This window comes from Lutra lutra, chromosome 6, assembly GCF_902655055.1.
Source record: "Lutra lutra chromosome 6, mLutLut1.2, whole genome shotgun sequence".
Taxonomy (NCBI): Eukaryota; Metazoa; Chordata; class Mammalia; order Carnivora; family Mustelidae; genus Lutra; species Lutra lutra.
Genome location: NC_062283.1, coordinates 66,753,124 through 66,773,853, shown reverse-complemented (window position 1 = coordinate 66,773,853; position 20,730 = coordinate 66,753,124). Strand labels below are relative to the sequence as shown.

The 20,730-nt window shown below is 39.5% G+C and overlaps 1 protein-coding gene and 1 pseudogene across 5 annotated transcripts in view; both read left to right on the top strand.

The window, feature by feature from the left end:
- The window catches only part of DNAH8 (dynein axonemal heavy chain 8), a 352,138-nt gene that overhangs the window by 53,595 nt on the left and 277,813 nt on the right, over positions 1–20,730 (top strand). For all 5 annotated transcript variants that reach the window (XM_047734783.1, XM_047734782.1, XM_047734781.1 and 2 more), the window contains 4 exons: positions 1,755–1,862; positions 5,575–5,676; positions 12,381–12,527; positions 17,678–17,875. In XM_047734783.1, coding sequence (XP_047590739.1) covers positions 1,755–1,862; positions 5,575–5,676; positions 12,381–12,527; positions 17,678–17,875 — 555 coding nt within the window. The remainder of the gene's footprint in view (positions 1–1,754; positions 1,863–5,574; positions 5,677–12,380; positions 12,528–17,677; positions 17,876–20,730) is intronic.
- On the top strand, positions 8,163–9,017 carry LOC125103029 (dnaJ homolog subfamily C member 2-like; annotated as a pseudogene).

Sequence of the window (20,730 nt, the reverse complement as noted above, 5' to 3'; positions counted from 1 at the left end):
CAATCTGATTTGCATCATAGTTAAAAGCATGGTCTCAAAATCTCAGGCACATAACTGTGGTTATGTAACAGTTGTAGAAACCTAGACAAGGTGCTTAACTTCCCTAGGTCTCTATTTTCTCATCCGCACAATGGGAATAATCATAATACTTTATTTGATAGATTCTAAGACAGTAATCTTTTTTTCACATTTAACATCCCTGTACTCAGAGCACATCTCATAGTTTCTCTAGTTTTATGAATCATTGTGGATGTGCCTTAACATGATCTTAGATTATTAGTTCTCCCCTTGGGTAGTATTTTTTGTTTTGTGAATTTGTGTGAATACAGATTGCCGTGTGTAAGTAACTAGACTGTGGTACAAATTCTCAGGATAGTTTATTTTTCCCAGCCTACCCAAGGAGCAAAATATGGACACAGAAGCTTTGTTCCTGTCATTTTCTCCATGGCTGGTTTATTTCGTGATTACCTTTACAGAAGGCATACAGCTCATTGGTGACTTAGTTTTATGCAGGGGTGGGGGTGGTTAAGGCTCCCCATCTTGAGCATTTTTTTTCCTTCCTCAGTAGCATGTAAAGAATTGGTGCAGTCTTGCGATGATCAAACCTACCTTAAATGCTCATTATTAGCATAAATGAAGGTAATATGAGAAGCTCTTTTCCTGGTACCTGGCCTACTGGAAGCATTCAGTATGTGTCAGTGATGCTTTATCTCTCTGTTGCACTCCATTTCCTTTGCTGTATACCGATACATTTGTTTCACTGGTTTGTGTGCATCTCTCCCACTCTGCTGTGACCTCCTCCAGAAGTTCCCTTATACTTGAATTTCTCCCGATATCCTCTGAAACAAGTGGCATTGAGTAGGCTTGCTGAAAGGTGAATTGAATTGACTTAAGTGGAAATGAGTTGTAGTCTGATCACTGTCTTTAACTGGCTTTCTTACCACAAGCAAGTCTCTTTACCCTTCAAGATACCAAGTTTCGGGGCGCCTGGGTGGCTCAGTGGGTTAAGCCTCTGCCTTCGGCTCAGGTCATGATCTCAGAGTCCTGGGATCGAGTCCCGCATCGGGCTCTCTGCTCAGCAGGGAGCCTGCTTCCCTCTCTCTCTCTCTCTGCCTGCCTCTCTACTTGTGATCTCTCTGTGTCAAATAAATAAATAAAATCCTTAAAAAAAAAAGATACCAAGTTTCTTCATCTTTAAAAAGATCATCTTGAGGACACCTAGATGGCTCAGCAGTGAAGTGTCTGCCTTTGGCTCAGATCCTCAGGTTCCTGGGATCGAGCCCTGTGTTGGGCTCCCTGCCCAGGGGAGAGCATGCTTCTCCCTCTCCTTCTGTCCCTCCCCTGCTCATGTTCTCTCTCACTCTCGCTCTATCTCAAGTAAATAAATAAGATCTTTTTAAAAAAAGGTCGTCTTGAACTATTAATCCTTAAAATTACTTTCACCTCTAAAATTGTATTTTTAAATGAACTTTTAAATTTAGATGTACAGAAAAGTTACAATGATAGTATAGAATTCTCTTCACCCAGTTTCTCCTGTTAGGATCTTGTATTACCTTGGTACATTTGTCAAAACTGATGTCCTTTCTCTCTTCCAAGATCCAGTCTAGGATGCTACATTGCCTTTAGTAAAATTTGACTCTAAGATAAAAATGTTACACTATTTTATCTGCGGTTAGAGTTTTGAATATTATGGGATATTGGTTATTAAAACTATAAATATATGATGGAATTCACTTAATATATTTCAATTTTAGGTTTCCATGGCTCATGGAATACAAAATTTGATTAATGCCATCAGAATGATTCACAGTGTGTCACGGTATTATAATACCTCAGAGAGAATGACCTCACTGTTTATCAAGGTAAGTTCCCAAGGGAAGAAATCACAAATGTAACCTTGTAAAAAAGTTAACAATATTTTCCCTCTGGGCCAAGGAAGGGAAATGGGAAGTTTGGGTGCCTCTCAGAATTCTGGATTTGAATACTTCCAGGGGACAAGAAAAGAAATGTGTTGACTGGTCAGTTGTACTTAATTGAAGGCTACCTTTTTCTTGTCAGAGGTAAGCCGTCAGGCTTTTTGTTTAAATGTAGTTGGTCCTTTCCTTTCCTTTCTTCTTCTCCTTTTTTTTTTTTTTTTTTAGATTTTATTTATTTGACACAGAGAGATCACAAGTAGGCAGAGAGGCAGGCAGAGAGAGGAAGGGAAGCAGGCTTCCCACTGAGCAGAGAGCCCGATGTGGGGCTCGATCCCAGGACCCTGAGATCATGACCCTAGCTGAAGGCAGAGGCTCAACCCACTGAGCCACCCAGGCGCCCCTTTCCTTTCCTTTCTTTTCCTTTCCTCTCCTCTTTTCCCTCCCCTCCCCTCATCCTATCTCCTTTCTTTTCCTTTCTTGTCCTATCCCATTCTCTTCTTTCCCCTTTCTCCTTTCTTGTCTTTTCCTGTCTTTTCCATTTCTTTCTCCTTTCCTTTCTTTTCTTCTTTTTTCTTCCTTCCTTTCTTTCTTAGAGAGAAGTGGTGGGGAGGGGCAAAGGGAGAGGGAGAGAGAGAATCCTAAGTAATCTCCATACTCAGTGTGGAGCTTGACATGGGGCTTAATCTCACGATCTGGAGATCATATCTGGTGCTTTTCTAATTTATTCATTCCAAATAGTTCTGCTCAAGAGCTAAGAATTATGTGCATGATCAACAACACTTCTTTAGCTACTCCCACCAGCACTGTAATTTGTGTAAAATCTTCCTCTGTCGTGACATATGGTTCATTACTTAAATAATTTGAAATACCATCCAATAGACAGATTTCTTTGTGATGCAAGCAAAACATAAACACATAAAATAACAGTCACATCTCAATTCTCTTTTTTAAAAATCAATCAGTAGGGGCGCCTGGGTGGCTCAGTTGGTTAAGCGGCTGCCTTTGGCTTGGGTCATGATCCCAGAGTGCTGGGATCAAGCCCCGAATCGGGCTCCCTGCTCAGTGGGGAGTCTGCTTCTCCCTCTGCCTGCTGCTCTGCCTACTTGACTCTCTATCTGTCAAATAAGTAAATAAAATCTTAAAAAGAAATCAATCAGTAGATTTAATCACTATCCATCTCTTAAATAAGGCAAGAATGTTAGGATTTTCCCCCATCACTTGTGTCTTTCTTGGTATATATGTCCCACACTGAGATTTCTTGTTCCATATTTTTAAAATATTTATAAACATTTTGTCTAATATTTTGTGAACATTATGATTCCATGTGTTCAGAATAAAATTCAAGCATTGCTAGTTTCTTTGATCACCTCCATTTTGTGATTTTCACATCTTTCTTCTCCTTGGATTCACTATTTCTTCAGCCAAGAAGTATTCTCAAGTGGTTCTTTCAGAGAGGGTCTATATGTGGTAAACCTCTGAATTCCTGCACGTCTGAAAATAACTTCATTTTTGTCCTGCCACTCAAATTTTAGTTTCACTGGGATTCCAAGTTCAACATAATTTTCTCCTGGAAACTTGAAGTATTGTTGTCTCTTATTCAATACTGTTGATGAGAAATTTATGCTAATCTGATTTTTTCCTTTGTAGGCACCTTGTCTTATTCTTTCAAGAAGATCTTAGGATTTTTTTTTTTTAAGATTTATTTATTTATTTATTTGACAGACAGAGATCACAAGTAGGCAGAGAGAGAGAGAGAGAGAGGAGGAGAAAGCAGGCTCCCCGCTGAGCAGAGAGCCCGATGTGGGGCTCCATTCCAGGACCCTGGGATCATGACCTGAGCCGAAGGCAGAGGCTTTAACCCACTGAGCCACCCCGGCACCCTTAGGATTTTTTCTTTATCCTTGAACATGTAAAATTTCAAAGTGTTGTGGTCTTTTTTGCATTTATGTTATTCTATACTTTTGGATTGTTGTAATCCAGAAATTTTTGTCTCCACTCCTGGGAAATTTCCCTCTATGCCTTTGAATTATTCCTTACCTGCAAGCTCAATTTAGGCTGTCCCCTTGAATCTAACTTCTATTTCTCCTAATATTTTATGTTTTGTTTTATTTTGTCAGTTTCTGCCATTTGACCTTTCAACTCATTTGTTTGCTCTTCATTTATGTCCCAGTTCCTGGTCAGGTCCTCAATAGAATTTTTTTATTTTGATAATAACAATTTCAGTTTCCAAGTTCTCTAATTATTTTTTTCCCATGATGTAAAATACTCTTATATCTTTCTCATGGATTAATTTAGTTAATAAAAGATACCTTGAAGTATTTTCCATGTCTTTTTTTATATTTCTTCTTTGTTGAGTTTAAAGCCTCTGTTACCATGTTTCTTTTCTGTCTTTCTTTCTTTTTTTTTTTTTTTTTAAAGAGGTATTTATTTATATTTAGAGAAAGAGAGAGAGCGTGCGAAAGTGTGAGTGGGGGGAGAAGCTGAGAGAGTATCCTCAAGCAGACTCCCCACTGAGCACAGAGCCTGGTATGGAGCTTGATCTCATGACCCTGTGATCATGACCTGAGCTGAAATCCAGAGTCCGATCCTTAACCAACTGAGCCACCCCACACTCCACCAAATTTATTTTCTTTAGTTGCTTGGCGATTCGGAGTTGTCTGCCCATCTTTGTATTTAACTCCTCATTTGCCTCCCTGTTCTGTTTCTTGTGGTTTGTCTCTTCTGTGTGTGTGTGTGTGTGTGTGTGTGAGGGGGTAGGGAGTGTGAAGAGCTTTTTCTCTGACCTATCCTTCTGGGGTGCAGTAGCTACCTGGGTTGTAGTCCACGCTCATGGCTCTGTCCTGTCAGCATATGCAATTGTTGCCTGCCATACAAGTTGCTCCAAATTCAGTGTGTAGCATTACAACCAAGGGTCACCCTCCGTTGTCTCCCACCTTGAAGATTTCCCATAAATGTTACACCTTCACAGTAACCTTCTGTAGAATTGGGTTCCGGTTTTCCCTAGTCTGTCTTTTTTTTTTTTTTTCCCTCTTAAAGAGTTGATCCTGTGTGCTTTCCATATTTTAGGAATTCCCCAAAATTTCTGTGTGTCAGACTGCCCTCTCTATCTAACCTCCTGACCATTTTTTGTTTTTGTTTTTGTTTTTATCTCATGATTTTAGGGTATGTGGAGGTGGTTAACTTTAAATTTAGTTTGTGTTTTGAAGGACGGTGAAGAATGACACTTGGATCCTAGTTAGAGGAAAAATAGACGAAAGGAAAATACAGTTGACTTTGAAATTTATGGCCCTCGTGACATTGACTTAAATGCAGCCAAAAATTTGTTTTCTTGGTTTTGACTAGAATATGTATTCTTTGTTTTTTATATTGTGATTTATTCATCCCATAAGTTTATCTCAGTTTTACAATTATGATTTAAAAATCTTAGATTTTTTTTTAATTTTTTTATTTTTTTCAGCATAACAGTATTCATTATTTTTGCACCACACCCAGTGCTCCATGCAATCCGTGCCCTCTACAATACCCACCACCTGGTGCCCCCAACCTCCCACCCCCCACCCCTTCAAAATTCTCAGATCGTTTTTCAGAGTCCATATAAAAATCTTAGATTTTGATTCTCTCTTTACCTGTAGCTATTTTGGACTTGTATTTATTTTAGGTGACAAATCAAATGGTGACAGCGTGTAAAGCATATATTACTGATGGAGGAATCATCCATGTGTGGGATCAGGAAACACCGCTTGTATTAAAGAAAATTCAGGTTTGTAGAGATATTCTTATTTTCTTAAAATATAGCTTTCACCACCTGGCCCATTTTTATTTACCTTTGCTCATTCACAAACATATTAACTTTGAAAAAACACTGTATAGATTAACACGATAATATAAAAGGAACCTCGTTAAAATTATTGACTTCCCTTTATATTTAGTGCAGAATTCTTTAGGATAAAATTTAGTCCTTATCTTCATGACTGCCCGTAGTGGACACTGCTTGCTTTCTCATCTCATATTCCCTGGTCCCCACCTTTCACTCCAGCCCCTGTTGATTTCATTTTCTTGCCTTTTTGCTTTGGCTGGGACTGCCATGCATTCTTAAATAGTCAAGGTGATTGTTGGCATCTGGTTTTGATCCTCTTTTGGGAGAGAATGTTTCTGATGTTTCTGATATTTCCCCGCTTTGATGTATTCATAGGTTTTAAATACATCTTTGATCAGATTAAGGAAGTTCTGTTCCTAGTTATATAGTACTAGGAGATATTTTTGAAGTTATGAATGGGCTTTTAAGAAATGTTTTTCTGCAGATATTTATTGAGATGCTTATTAGATTCTTCTCCTCAATCTGTTAGTGTAATGGATGACATTTTTAGTTTTTCTAAAATGAAACTTTCTGGGTCATGGTGTAAATTTATTTAAAAAATTTTTCATTTATTTATTTGTCAGAGAGAGAGAGAACACAAGCAGGGGAAGTGGGGGTGCAGAGGGAGAAGTAGGCTCCTCGCTGAGCATTGAGCCCAATACGGGACTCGATCTTAGGACCCTGGGAATCATAACCTGAGCTGAAGGCAGATGCTTAACTGACTGAGCCGCCCAGGCATCCCGTGGTGTAATTTTTTAAAAACTTTTTAAAAAACACTCTAAAATTTGGCTTGCTACAATTTTGTTTAGGAGTTTTTGAACTATATTCATTGGAGATAGCCTGTAAATTTCCTTTCTCATACTGTCCTTGTCAACGTTTTTGGCATTAAGGTCTCCAGCTGAGTGGAGGAGGAGAAGCAGAAGGTAGTAGTATTCATCCCTTTTCTATTCTCTGCAAGTGTTTGCAGAAAATTAAAAGCATCTGTTTTTTGAAAGTCTGCAAGAAATGACCACACCGGGAAAGCTGCACTGGACAGTGGTTATTGGCTGTCCACATTTGCTGCTCCCTGGGCTTTCTGGAGCCAAGGCACCAGGCTGGGACTGGGAGGGAGAGCCAGAAAGGATGCTCAGTGCCCTCCAACTGGAGTGTGAAGGACTGCACTCACAGGGGTTTCCCTAAGCACTGCTTTGCCATGCTCTGACCTCTGGAACCAGAGGATAAAAAGGAGTGGGGAGAGGGAACAGAAGATGAAGAATTACAGTTACTGAGATGAGGAAACTCAAAGGAGCCCATGAAAGGAAGAGCTGTTTTTCCCTTCCTTTTGCTTCTTTTCCAGCTTCTGTTCTTGCTAGGAGCTGAACCCTCACCCGCCTCTACACAGGCCTTATAATGCAAATAACATATGTCCTCCTGGTAAGGGATAAAGAGAGAATGATATCTTTGGAGTCTTCCATTATAACAGATGATATATAACAAGTGACTAGGCAGAGCCATCATGTGCCTATTTCAGACTTCAGGCACTAGACATCTCAATGCCAAGACTCCTGGCTTCAGGAAATGAGTGACTTTTAAAGGACATCTGGACCCTGTCCTGTTCTGCCCAGTTCCTGGATGCCTAGGAGGACATGGGCACCGGACTACGATTGCCAGTAAAAACTCCAGACCCCAAGCAAAGATGACTCAGGCTCCTTTCCTTTCCAGGTCTCCCTGAGGGTCTGTCTGTATTTGCTCACGACACATTGTCAATAAACTCTTGCTCTCGCCTTCTGCTGGCTCACGTCTGATTTCCATCCTGCATGAACCCAAGAACCCTTTTGGCTAGTCCTGTGGGGCCCCCTCTCCATCCTCAAACCCAGGCTGCCTACATCATTAGACACCCATTTCACCTTTATGGCTGAAAATGCTTGATCCCAAAGACTGGAAGAACCAGGCTCATTATGTGGTTCTTGGACTTAGCCATTCAAGACACAGAGTTACACAGAGACAGACCAAAACTGCTCATAAAGCAGTGGTATTAAAACATCCCTGAAAGAAGCCGGTGACCCAATAAAGGTAGATCACGGCTATTTCATAACCACTGGCATAACAAAAGCTTATGAAATGTTTGATCCAGTGAAAATAAGAGAATCTAAGAAATGGAGCTTACGTTCCATGTCTGTTCCTTCTAAAAGTAAAACAAAGGACAGTTTCTTCAGAGTGTTTTCCCTAGGGCTTGAAAGGAATTCTAGATCGCTAAATAATAAAAAGATTTCTAAACTTGGTGATATGAAGTCACCATTTGAAGAAATAGACATTTTATTCCTCCTGGTGTATTTTTTACTCCTAGAGAGAATCTTCATATTTAAATGAAGAAGCAGGATGTCATGATGGCAGAAGATGGATTAAAAAATAGGACAGAACAAGGGGGTACCAAGAAAAAAAAACTGAATTGAATGAGAACATTAATTGATCATGCATGTAGCTGTGATACAAGGATAAACACATTCTAAGAAGAAAAAGCCAAGAAAGAAACAGAGAAGAAATGGGCACAGAAGGAAAACAGAAGGAGCCCGAAGCTAAAGAAAAATAATGATGAGCTGAATCTGAAGCTGCTTGGGTTGCTGGAGAAAGGAGTGGAGGTCAGACTATAGGCATTATTGGCAAGGAAGGAAAAGATACCCAGGGGGAAAAAAGCTATTAAAAGGGAAAGGTGAAAACTTCAAGATTCTTTGGAGACCTGGAATCACTTTTCCAAGAATGAGACGGGACAGGCTGGAAGGAAGGGAGAAGTGGAAAACTTTTCAGATGGGTTCCAACTAGCAGACTTAGGTACTTAAATGAAATGTATCAGGATCTGCAAAAGAAGTAGGAGTGGAAGCTCTGGTAAAACAGATAGAAGAAACAAATGAGCCACTTAAAAAAAGGAGAGAGGAAGCTGAGGCTTGTATGTGACAAGCATCTAAGAATGAGGAGACATCAACTGCTGAAAGGTAGAAATGGCAGTAAAAAGTGGTCAGAAGAGAATTGACTTGCAATTACTAATCAAAGCTGTGAATTTCCTTGCTGGAACAAATTCAAGATGGAGAAGTAAGGGTTGTGGACTCAGTTCTAGTGTGTGTGTGTGTATGTGTAGGGGGCTGTTCCCCATACCAGCAAGTAATTCTTAGACACAGCTGAGTGTCCTATAGTTTAACTCAATTTTGATCCACAAGAGTAGGGTTTCTGATGCCAGTCGTAAGTCCAGGTTGTCACACATGCTTTTGACTGACTGGCTATAGATTGGAAGTTCCTATGACACCCCAGACCTTGAGTTCTAGTAATTTGCTTGAGTGGTTCACAGAACTCAGAGAAGTATCTTACTTACTAGAATACTGGTTTAATACACAAGAATGTAACTCAGCAACAGGCAGATGGAAGAGGTAAGTACATGGGGAAAGGGGACAGAACTTGCATGCTCTGAGTGCACCAGTCTCCCCAGATCTCCATGTATTCACCAACCCAAAAGTTCTCCAAACCTCTTCTTTCTGAGTTTTTATGGCGGTTTCATTACATTACATAGGCATGATTGACCAACTCCTTGGCCATTGGTGATTGATCCAACCTTCAGAACCTGATTGGCTCTGGTTAGTTCCCCTGGCAACCGGCCCCCACCCATAGGTACTTCAAAATGTGAACCCAGTTGTGGTAGAAAGGGGCTTGTTATGAATGACCAGATATCCATTTCATCTTTATGTCTCAGAAAACAGTTTCAAGAACTGAGGACAAGAGACTGAATCTTATAACAAAAGATACTTTCATTGTTCTTATAATTTAGGAAATTGCAAGGTGTTGGGGAGCTATGAGCCAAGAACCATGGATAAAGACCAAATATATATGATAAATGTATTTTGGTCTTTGGAATGGCCAGATATATATATCTCTTATAAATCACAGTATCACAGGAAGCTGTTGCTGACTACATGAAAACAAATTCTTTTTATGGAGTTGGCAAAAAAAGAGTCTTCAGAGTCATGACCTGCATCAAAAAATGGCTCACTACAGAGAGTCAGGCCTCAAGCTGACAGTACACCACCTTTGGAACAATTTGAAAGTCTGCACACATTTCACCTCTTGGACAACAGAGGAACAGAAGCTTTGCAACAAGCTTTGAAAACCATTCCAATAAATACACCTGAAAAATGGGGGAAAAATAGCAGAAGCAGTGCCTTGCAGATGGAAAAAGACTACCTAAAATAATATAAGGCACTTGTTGAAACCGTAAAAGCAATGAAAGGTGCTCAAAACAAGTGACGAGTGCAAGTAGAGCCATGACATGACTTAGTGATAATCTCTGTCATGTGTGCTTTCAAAAATAAAACTGAAAATGTTCTCCAACAACAACAACAACAACAACAACAACAACAAAAGGCTGATAGAACTCATCTATTAAGTCACCTGGGCTTGACATTTTCTTTGTAGGAAGATTTTAAAATTGTTTTCTTTTTTTACAATCGGAATTTTAAAATGGTGGCAAAACACACTTAACATAAAATTTACCATTTTGAACCATTTCCAAGTGTATGGTTCAGTGGAATTGAGTACATCCCCAATATTGTGCATCCATGATGACTATCCATTTCCAGAACTTTCACATCATCCCAAACTGAAACTCTGTACCCACTAAACAGTAACTCCCCAACCTCTCCTCCCCACAGCCCCTGGTAGCCTATGTTCTATTTTCTGTTTCTATAAATTTGCCTATCCTAGGTACCTCCTTTAAGTGGAATCTTACAGTATTTGTCCTTTGGTGTCTGGCTTCTTTCACTTAAGTTGAGGCATGTTGTCATAGCATCTGTCAGAATCTTATTCCTTTTATGGCTAAGTAATGTTCCATTGTATGAGATATACCACCATTGTAAATCCATTCATCTGTTGGTAGACATCTGGATTATTACCACCATTTATCTGTTGTGAGTATTTCTCCTATGAACATTGCTGTGCAATTATCTGTTTGAGTTTTTGCTTCCAATTCCTTTGGATATATACCTAGAACTGGAACTAGGTATATACCTAGAACTGCTGGCCATATGGTAATTTGATGTTTAATTTTTTGAGGAGCCACCAAACTCTTCCGCAGTGACTGTACCATTTCACATTGCCATCAGCAATGCAGGAGGGTTCCACTTTCTCCCATCCTTGCCAGTGTTTGTTATTTTCCATTTTGTTGATAATAACCATCCTGATTGGGTGTGAAATGGTATCTCATTGTGGTTTTGATTTGCATTTTTCTCTAATAGCTAGTTATGATTATCTTTTCATGTGCTTATCGGCCATTTGTGTATCTTCTTTAGGGAAATGCCTATGCAAATCCTTCACCTTATTTGTCCAACATGAAGAGATTGAGTGGTGAAGAGAAAGTAATATAAAGTAATTGGTCTTAGGTGGTATATTCCATGAGGTTTAGGAGTCTTATCTGTATTCCTAACATCTCAAGGAGTTCCTAACGCTTGGTGGGCACTGATAAACTCTTGTTAAGTGAGTAAAAAATAAATCTGTGACCTTGAATGGAATAATTACATTGTTTTGGAGACTTAGAAGAGGGAAATGTGTCATAGTTAGAAGTAGGTATGAGACCATTTATTGACAAATCTTGATGTTTATAGGAATCACCCAGGAACTTGTTAAAAATACAGATTCCTGAGTCTCACTCACAGAAATTCTGACTTAGTGCCTGTGCTAGGCCAAAAATGGCTCCCCAAAATATCCATGTTTAATCCTCAGAACACATGACTATGTTATGTTAAATGGCAAGATGGTGGGGAATACGATTTTAGATGGAATTGGTGTTGCTAATCAGCTGACTTTGGGATGGGGTGATTATCTTGGGTTATCCAAGTGGGCCCAATGTAACTGCAAGAGTCCTTATTTGCAAGGAGAGAGATGGAAGAGTCAGAATCAGAGAGATGGCGTTGTGATAAAGACTTGACTGGCAGTTGGTGGCTTTGGAAAAGTTTAACATTATTATTATTATTATTATTATTATTATTATTATTTTTTATTTTTTTTTAAGGAAATGTTAACTTGACATGACAGAGAATTCCTACTGGACCCGAGGGACCATGTCCTCTTCTATATTTCTAACAGATTCACCAGCCTGGCCAGTGAGATAGCTAGAGTCAAATACTCTGGTTTCACCAAAGACTCTAGGATAGCCTCGTGGAGAAACAGTGGTTAGATAAATTAGTATCACAGAGTCTTAATGTTTACCCGTATGTAAAGAATGCTGAAGAAAAGACAGATACTAAGTGATGGATGAGTAATAATAAATAGAATTGAGAGAGAATTTCTGACTTCCCAGGAGTTCTAATTAGCCATGAAAATGTACAAAAAATGTATGGCATACTCTGGTAAGGATAGGGGAGAAGGGAAATAGTGAAAATGAAGACGATGAAAATATGTAAATTAAGAGAAACAACATTCACGTTCCCGGACTTTTCAGTATGTAGGCAGAAAACTTGAATTTTCATGTTAACAGCAACAGCTCCTGTTGAGGGGCTGGTGTGATCAGTCCTGTGTGAGGACAGATTCTTGAATTACTGACTCCTGAAAAAAGTCTCATCACCTGTTTTCTCCTTTTAATTTTCTCATAGGATTGCATTTTTCTATTCAAGGAATATCAGACATCGTTTCATAAAACAAGGAAACAGATTTTAGAATCCTCAGGGGAAAAATCTTTTGAGGTTTCAGAAATGTATATATTTGGAAAATTTGAAGCTTTCTGCAAAAGGCTGGAGAAGGTAAAAAATTATGTAGTCACTGTACCCACACCCCCGCCCCGCTCTGCTTATTTCGTACTCTATGTGGCCCCACTGAGAATTACTGACCTGGATTTTTTTGTCTCATTGTGGATATGAATCATCTCCTATTACTTACAGTTCACTACATTTTGGTCTAACTTATTTTTCAGTCCTGATGACTGCGAAGCTATTGTAGACTTCCCTGCTCTGAAGACCTCAATTCTACCTCTACCTATGGAACTTGACCTTAGAAGATTCTGTGTCTAATGATTGTATTAGGTTGAGGAGAAGTGTGTGGTGAAATGCCCACAGCGCCTGGCAGAACCCAGTAGGAGTCTAGTATCTGGATGTGTAGATACCTTCTCTTTCTAGGCCGGTAAAAATGGTGGATACGTAAACACTGTGGGGGAGCTTTTGTGGGTCAGGCAGAGGTCAGACACTTCACCTTTGATTCATGTATCAGCTCTAGCTGAGGGGATGTTGGGAAGCCCATACCAGAGGCTTCTTGGAGTCAGCTTTTGAAAAGGATATAAAGATAGCATATAGGCACCACCCCTTCTGCTCTCCCAGGAGTTGGCCGACTCCCTAGGTCTTGGTAGTATCTAGGATTCTGTCCACCATTTGTTGGAAATTGGTGAGGGCATCATATAGGTTGAAGGGCCTCTCCTAGACATGTCTGGAAGCCTGGTTTTTGTTTGTAACCTCCTGATCTGGCCAGGATAGGAAAGTGTGGGTGGTGAAGAGAACCAAGTCATTGAGTGGGGTCCTCCATACATACTTGTGTGGAGCTGTTTAGTTTGTTTTTTTTTTTTAACAGCTTTATTGAGATATAATTCACATACCATACAATTCACCAATTCAAAATGTACAAGCCCATATTTTCTAATATATTCACAGGGTTGTGTAACCATTGCTTAGTCTAATTTTAGAACATTTTTGTTTTCCCTAAAAGAAACCCCATCTACCTATCACAGTCTATTCTCCCCTCTACTCACCCCTAAGTAGACACTCATTTACTTTCTCTTTCTATAGACTTGCCTATTCAGAACATTTTATATAAATAGAATCTTATAATATGTGGTCTTTGTGAGTGGCTTCTTTCACTTGGTGTCATGTTTTTAAGATTCATCCATGTTGTAGCATTACTTTTTAGTGCTGAATCATATGACAGTGTATGGATGCCGCATTTTTTTTAAAGATTTTATTTATTTATTTGACAGACAGAGATTACAAGTAGGCAGAGAGGCAGGCAGAGAGAGAAAGAGGAGGAAGCAGGCTCCCTGCTGAGCAGAGAGCCTGATGCGGAACTTGATCCCAGGACCCTGGGATCATGACCTGAGCGGAAGGCAGAGGCTTTAAACCCCTGAGCCACCCAGGTGCCCCCGGATGCTGCATTTTATTTATCACCTCATTAGCTGATGGACATCTGGGTTGTTTCCACTTTTTGGCTAGTATGAATAATGCTGCCATGAACATGTGCATACATGTTCTTGAGTGGACACATGCCATTGTTTCTCTTGAGTATACATAGGATTGGAATTTCTGGGCCCTATTACTTTTTGAGTAATAGCCAAACCATTTTCTCAAAATAGCTGTATCATTTTACATTTCTACCAGAAATGTATGAGGGTTTTTGTTTCCCTACATCCTTGTCAACATTTATTATTGTCTACCTTTTTGAATTTATATAAGCTAGAGGGTGTGAAGTAACATCTATCTCACTGTGGTTTCGATTTGCATTTTGTTGATGACTAATGATGTTGAACATCTTTTAATTTGCTTATAGTCCATTCATAATTCTTCTCTGGAGAAATGATAATCACATCTTTTGCACATTTTTAATTTGTTATTTGAGTTTTTAATTGCTGAGTTGTAAGAATTCTTTATATATTCTGGGTATGAGTCCCTTATCAGATATTATATTTTTATCCACTCTGTGAGTTATCTTTTTACTTTCTTGATGGTGTCCTTTAAAGCACAATAGCTTTTTAATTTTGATAAAGTCCAATTTATGAATTCTTTCTGTTGCTTGTGCTTTTGTACCTTATGTAGGAAACTGTTGTATGGAGTTGTTTTGTGAACAATAGAGATTTCTTGGGGACAAATGTCCAATTAGAAGGATATCGGAATGGAGACCCTATTGCTCAGACCCTGTTCCATAAAGATGTTTAATGTTTCTGAGTGCCCTGTAGTGTAAAACTTGGGGTAGATCCTGGTTACTCTAACTTTTTCCAGGGACTAGTCCCCTTGATAACTTGGGTGTAATTTTATGCTTGGTAGAGTTTCAGGGTTGGATCTTAATGTTTAGCCCATTAACAGTAAAGATCTTTGGTGGCAGTTTGAATGCTGGGCATAGTGGGCATGTATTCATGTAGTAGCCTGAATATTCGTGATGCTAGAGGGAGTGGGTGGTAATAGCCAGCTGCACTAGCCACTTACCTGACTCTACCTCTGGAGAAGCCTTGCCACTAATCTTAAGGACACAGCTTCATGTCAAGGGCTCAGCAGCCAGAGCTAATGCAGAAACACCCAGAGACCTCACCTAAGGTGTATTCTGATTACTAGGTCATCCCAATTCCCCTGTTTTAAGAATCCCTTAGTTGATAGACATCACTCCCATGTGTAACTGGGAATACTGGCCTCCAGATTTTCAAAGATGGGGCTATAAAATGTACCCTGAAGTGTGGCCAGGTTTTCCATCATCTCCCAGAGGTGGTTACTAAGCTGCCTGGATGGGCTTCCCCTGATGAGTGGGCCACAAAAGGGACCACTGTTGGGCTACTTCTGTAAACTCTGAACTAGTAGAAGAGGAGGGTCAGAAGGTCAAGTTAAGTCAGAGCCTTCTAGGGAAAGATGAGATGTCAGAATGAACACATGGCAAAGTCACAGGACAGACAGCACTGAGGTTGGGGTTGGAGAGATAAGACCTCAGAGTTAGGCAGAAATGTTTAAGAATAAGTGAGGAAGTTTCTAGTGTGTCACTAGTTTGCCTGAAGTGCACCTTCTCTTGGTAGGTGGAGGCCTGATAGTACATTAAGTGTTAGTCTGTCCTAATGAGCCAGAATTGAAGGATGTACTTTGCTTCTTTTTCCTCTTCCTGCCGTATAAATTTTGGTGAAGATTGGTGTTTCCCAGAGCCCTGTCTTTAGTTTTGTTTTCTTCTCACCCCAAATGTTTGTGGGAGAGAAGGGATGGGAAACTTGTATTGGTGGGGGGAGATTTAAGGGACTGGAGCCTTGTAGGTGGGGTAGGGTGACGTCGAGATGAGACAATCATAACAAGTTGAGAACTGGAAAGGGTGCCAAGACTGGTGAGCAGAAGAGGGATTACAAGTCTGTTGTCAATATGGAGGGGTCAAAAGCACATAAAGAGAGCTGATGAAAAAGCCAAGATGAGGACAAACAAGCAGGAACGTGGTTGAGGTTGATCACCCTTGACTGGGTTTCACATTGTTGCTACGTGGTGTTGGAAGTGGGAGAAGCCCTGGCTGAGTTCAAAAGGCCAAGTATGGGGTAGACTGCTGTCTCTGCCCCCTGATGACTCCTCATCTGTCCATGGACAAAATGGAGGATGTGTCAGTGACAGGAGTTCCATCCCAGCGTCTGGGTGTTGGGGCCAGGTGTCAGGGGAAGGGATAATGGCCAGAATCTTGGCAGGTTAGAAGAACAGAGCACGTGGGTAGTTTCAGTTCTGCAGTTTGTTTTTGTTTTTTTAAGGGAGTGGACTATATGTGTTGGTAGGAAACCCAAGTATTTCTTATCTTTACATACAGTATGTGCAACGTGCTACAAATTGTAGGCAGTTCGTATTTTCTCCAGGGTTGGGCTGGCTTCTAGGATGACAGTGGTGTTTAGAAATGTACAGAAGTAGTGGTGGAAGAGTGAAGGTTGCTCTGGAAATGGTTGTCTGGGTTGGTGTGCACAGGAAGTTTATGTGAATTGTGTGGGCTAGTTGCAATCTGTAGTGTTGTCTTCATGGTATGTAGTATTTGGAGGAATCCCCTGAAAACAGGTTTATTTTCTGTTTGGCCATTGGACCCATGGGCCTGCCCTGAGGAGTTTTGAGTGTTGTTCTCCAAACCAGGAATCAAAGTGGGGAATCACTGATGAAGATTCAGGAACTGAGTGGCCTATAGACATGAAGGACTTTTATTTTTGGTGTGTGAGGTTGGTGGTGGTGGTACATTGAGCGAGAGGCAGCCATTCGTGCAGGAAAGTTCATTTCCAGGGTTTCCCAAGGCCCTTAGGGGTCAGAAGGGACTGCAGTTATCTGCAGTCTTCTTGGGCCTTTGGTTGCCTGGATGCAGGTAAAAGGGAAAACACATGTGAACTCATGGTAGTCTTACATATCAGATCTGTGGTGAGGGCCAAAAAGAACACTGAAGCTTTTGAATCTAGTGGCTCAGGGAAATGATTTTCAGAAAATTCTCCAGAGCAAAAGGATGAAGCTATTCAAGACATCTGTAAGAGCTTTTACTCGAATTCTTTTCTTTCCCCTCTTGAGGGACAAAGTGTTCAAAATCTGAGAAATCTAGCAAACTCTCTCTGGATATGTTAGAAGTAGCCTAAGAATAGTAATGATTGGTGACAGAGATTTGTCTTCCATTTTATCTCCTCTAGCTGGTTTTAGCTAAATGATAGTAGGGGCTGTTTATTGTTTGTTTTTAATTTTTTCTTTGTATTATTTATTTTAAAGATTTTTCAAAAAGATTTATTATTTTGAGAGAGAACACGGAGAGGGGAGTGGCAGAGGGAGAGGGAGAGAGAAACCCAAGTAGACTCCACCCTGAGCACAAAGCCATGCACTGGGCTCCATCTCACCTCCCTGAGATCATGACTGAGCCGAAACCAAGAGTCAGATGCTCAACTGACTGTTCCATCCAGGAGCCCCCTAAGGATTTTTTAAAAATTATTTCTTAAATTAACGTATAATATATTATTTGCACCAGGAGCAAAGATTTTATTTTAAAGTAATCTCCACACCCAGCATGGGGCTTGAACTCAAAACCCCAAGATCAAGAGCCACATGCTCCACTAACTGAACCAGCCAGGTAGCCCTTGGTTTGCTTTTTAAATCAATAATTCGTTAAGAGTTTATCCTAGGGAAAGATGCTAACATCCCATTTCTAAAATGACACTTCTCTTTTTAAGATTACAGAAATGATAACTATTGTGCAAACATATTCAGCCCTGAATAATTCCACAATAGAGGGAATAGATATTATGTCAATAAAATTCAAAAACATATATCAAGGGGTTAAGAAAAAACAGTATGACATCCTGGATCCAAGAAGGACAGAATTCGATATAGACTTCACAGAGTTCATGACAAAAATCAATGGTTTGGAGGTAAGTAATTATATATACTTTTACTTAAGTAAACCTGAAATGTAACCAATAGTACTAGAATTCACATATTTACTATTTATTAGAATTTACTCTTGTGTAATTGACCAAAACTATTTGATGTGAAAATTTTTTCAACTAGTCCACAAAACATTTTCTCTCTTTTTTTAATGAAAAATCAGCATAGTCAGTAAAAGATATCAATGAATAACCAGAAGGCCAAAGGGTTATTGCAGCTGGGGTTCATTTTTCATTTGCGTTGGAATTTGTATTTGATTTTCGGTGTGCTGAGGAGCCAGTGTCATTTTTTCCAGGCCAAGAGAAAGTGTGTAATCCTTATTCTTTGTTTTAAGTGTGAAAAGATTTGAGGACAGATTAGAAAGATGGATCACTCTCCCCTTGGCCTTGTACTTTATGGCCACCTTCTCTCTGCAGCTTAGAGGACAGCTCTAAAGAAGACTTTTCATCCTGTTTGTCATAGCTTAAGGGACATCAGAAGGGTGAAGGGTACTTAAAAAAAGTATGTCTGGTGACACCACAACATATTTCTCTCCCACCTTTTGGGCTTACATGACCTCAGTTACTGTCTTATTGTAAACTACTGTGAACCCAGGCTTAGCGCCAGGGAGTGGTCTCTTCTTTGCTCCAGAATGTCTTGGAGATACAGAAAGGGACAGGAATATACTGTATCCACTTCCTGAATCTGAAATTCTTGTCATGAAGGTGAGAAAAACATATATATATATATGTTTATAAAGAAAACATATATATGTTTATTTTAAAAATATATATGTGTATAAAATAAAAACAAATGAATACATATATTCATTTGAATACAAATATATGTATTTGAATATATGTATATATGTATATATGTATATATATATATATATATATTTGAATATATGTATTCATTTGTTTTTATTTTTTAAGGATTCTGTAAAAATTATATTAAGGTAATCTAGGAAATATATATAAGAATGATCCTAAAATTCTAACAATGCCTTTTCTTTTTAGAATAGATTTCCTTTCAGTTTTTTTTCATATTTATTATTTTTTTTTATTTTCAGCTTAACAGTATTCATTGTTTTTGTACCACACCCAGTGCTCCATGCAGTCCGTGCTCTCTCTAATACCCACCACCTGGTTCCCCCAACCTCCCACCCCCCCACCTCTTCAAACACTTCAGATTGTTTTTCAGAGTCCATAGTCTCTCATTGTTCACCTCCCCTTCCAATTTCCCCCAACTGCCTTCTCCTAACTCCCCATGTCCTCCATGCTATTTGTTATGCTCCACAAATAAGTGAAACCATTTGATAATTGACTCTCTCTGCTTGACTTATTTCACTCAGCATAATCTCTTCCAGTCCTGTCCATGTTGCTACAAAAGTTGGGTATTCATCCTTTCTGATGGAGGCGTAATACTCCATAGTGTATATGGACCACATCTTCCTTATCCATTCGTCCGTTGAAGGGCATCTTGGTTCTTTCAACAGTTTGGCGACCGTGGCCATTGCTGCTATAAACATTGGGGTACAGAGGGCCCTTCTTTTCACTACATCTGTATCTTTGGGGTAAATACCCAGTAGTGCAATTGCAGGGTCATAAGGAAGTTCTATTTTTAATTTCTTGAGGAATCTCCACCCTGTTCTCCAAAGAGGCTAGACCAACTTGCATTCCCACCAACAGTGTAAGAGGGTTCCCCTTTCTCCACATTCCCTCCAACACATGTTGTTTCCTGTCTTGCTAATTTGGCCATTCTAACTGGTCTAAGGTGACATCTCAATGTGGTTTTAATTTGGATCTCCCTGATGGCTAGTGATGATGAACATTTTTTCATGTGTCTGATAGCCATTTGTATGTCTTCATTGGAGAAGTGTCTGTTCATATCTTCTGCCCATTTTTTGATATGATTATCTGTTTTGTGTGTGTTGAGTTTGAGGAGTTCTTTATAGATCCTGGATATCAATCTTTTGTCTGTACTATCATTCGCAAATATCTTCTCCCATTCCGTGGGTTGCCTCTTTGTTTTCTTGACTGTTTCCTTTGCTGTGCAGAAGCTTTTGATTTTGATGAAGTCCCACAAGTTTATTTTGGCTTTTGTTTCCTTTGCCTTTGGAGACATATCTTGAAAGAAGTTGCTGTGGCTGATATCGAAGAGATTACTGCCTATGTTCTCCTCTAGGATTCTGATGGATTCCTGTCTCACTTGAAGTCTTTTATCCATTTTGAGTTTATCTTTGTGTACGGTGTAAGAGAATGGTTGAGTTTCATTCTTCTACATATACCTACCCAGTTTTCCGAGCACCATTTATTGAAGAGACTGTCTTTTTTCCACTGTATATTTTTTCCTGCTTTGTTTAAGATTATTTGACCATAGAGTTGAGAGTCCATATCTGGGCTCTCTACTCTGTTCCACTGGTCTATGTGTCTGTTTTTATGCCCGTACCATGCTGTCTTGGTGATCACAGCTTTGCAGTAAAGCTTGAAATCAGGTAATGTGATGCCCCGAGTTTTATTTTTGTTTTTCAACATTGCCTTAGCGATTCGGGGTCTCTTCTGGTTCCATACAAATTTTTGGATTATTTGCTCCAGCTCTTTGAAGAATACCAGTGGAATTTTGATTGGAATGGCATTAAAAGTATAGATTGCTCTAGGCAGTATAGACATTTTAACAATGTTTATTCTTCCGATCCAAGAGCATGGAATGGTCTTTCATCTTTTTATGTCTTTCAGTTTTTGAGAGACTGTTTGATATTAAGATATGTTTTAGTTATTGTTTATAGTGTCTGGCTAGTTGGGCAGAGTGAGAATTTGCTTCCAAAATGCTTTAGGTGTTATAGCTTTATGGCAATTGG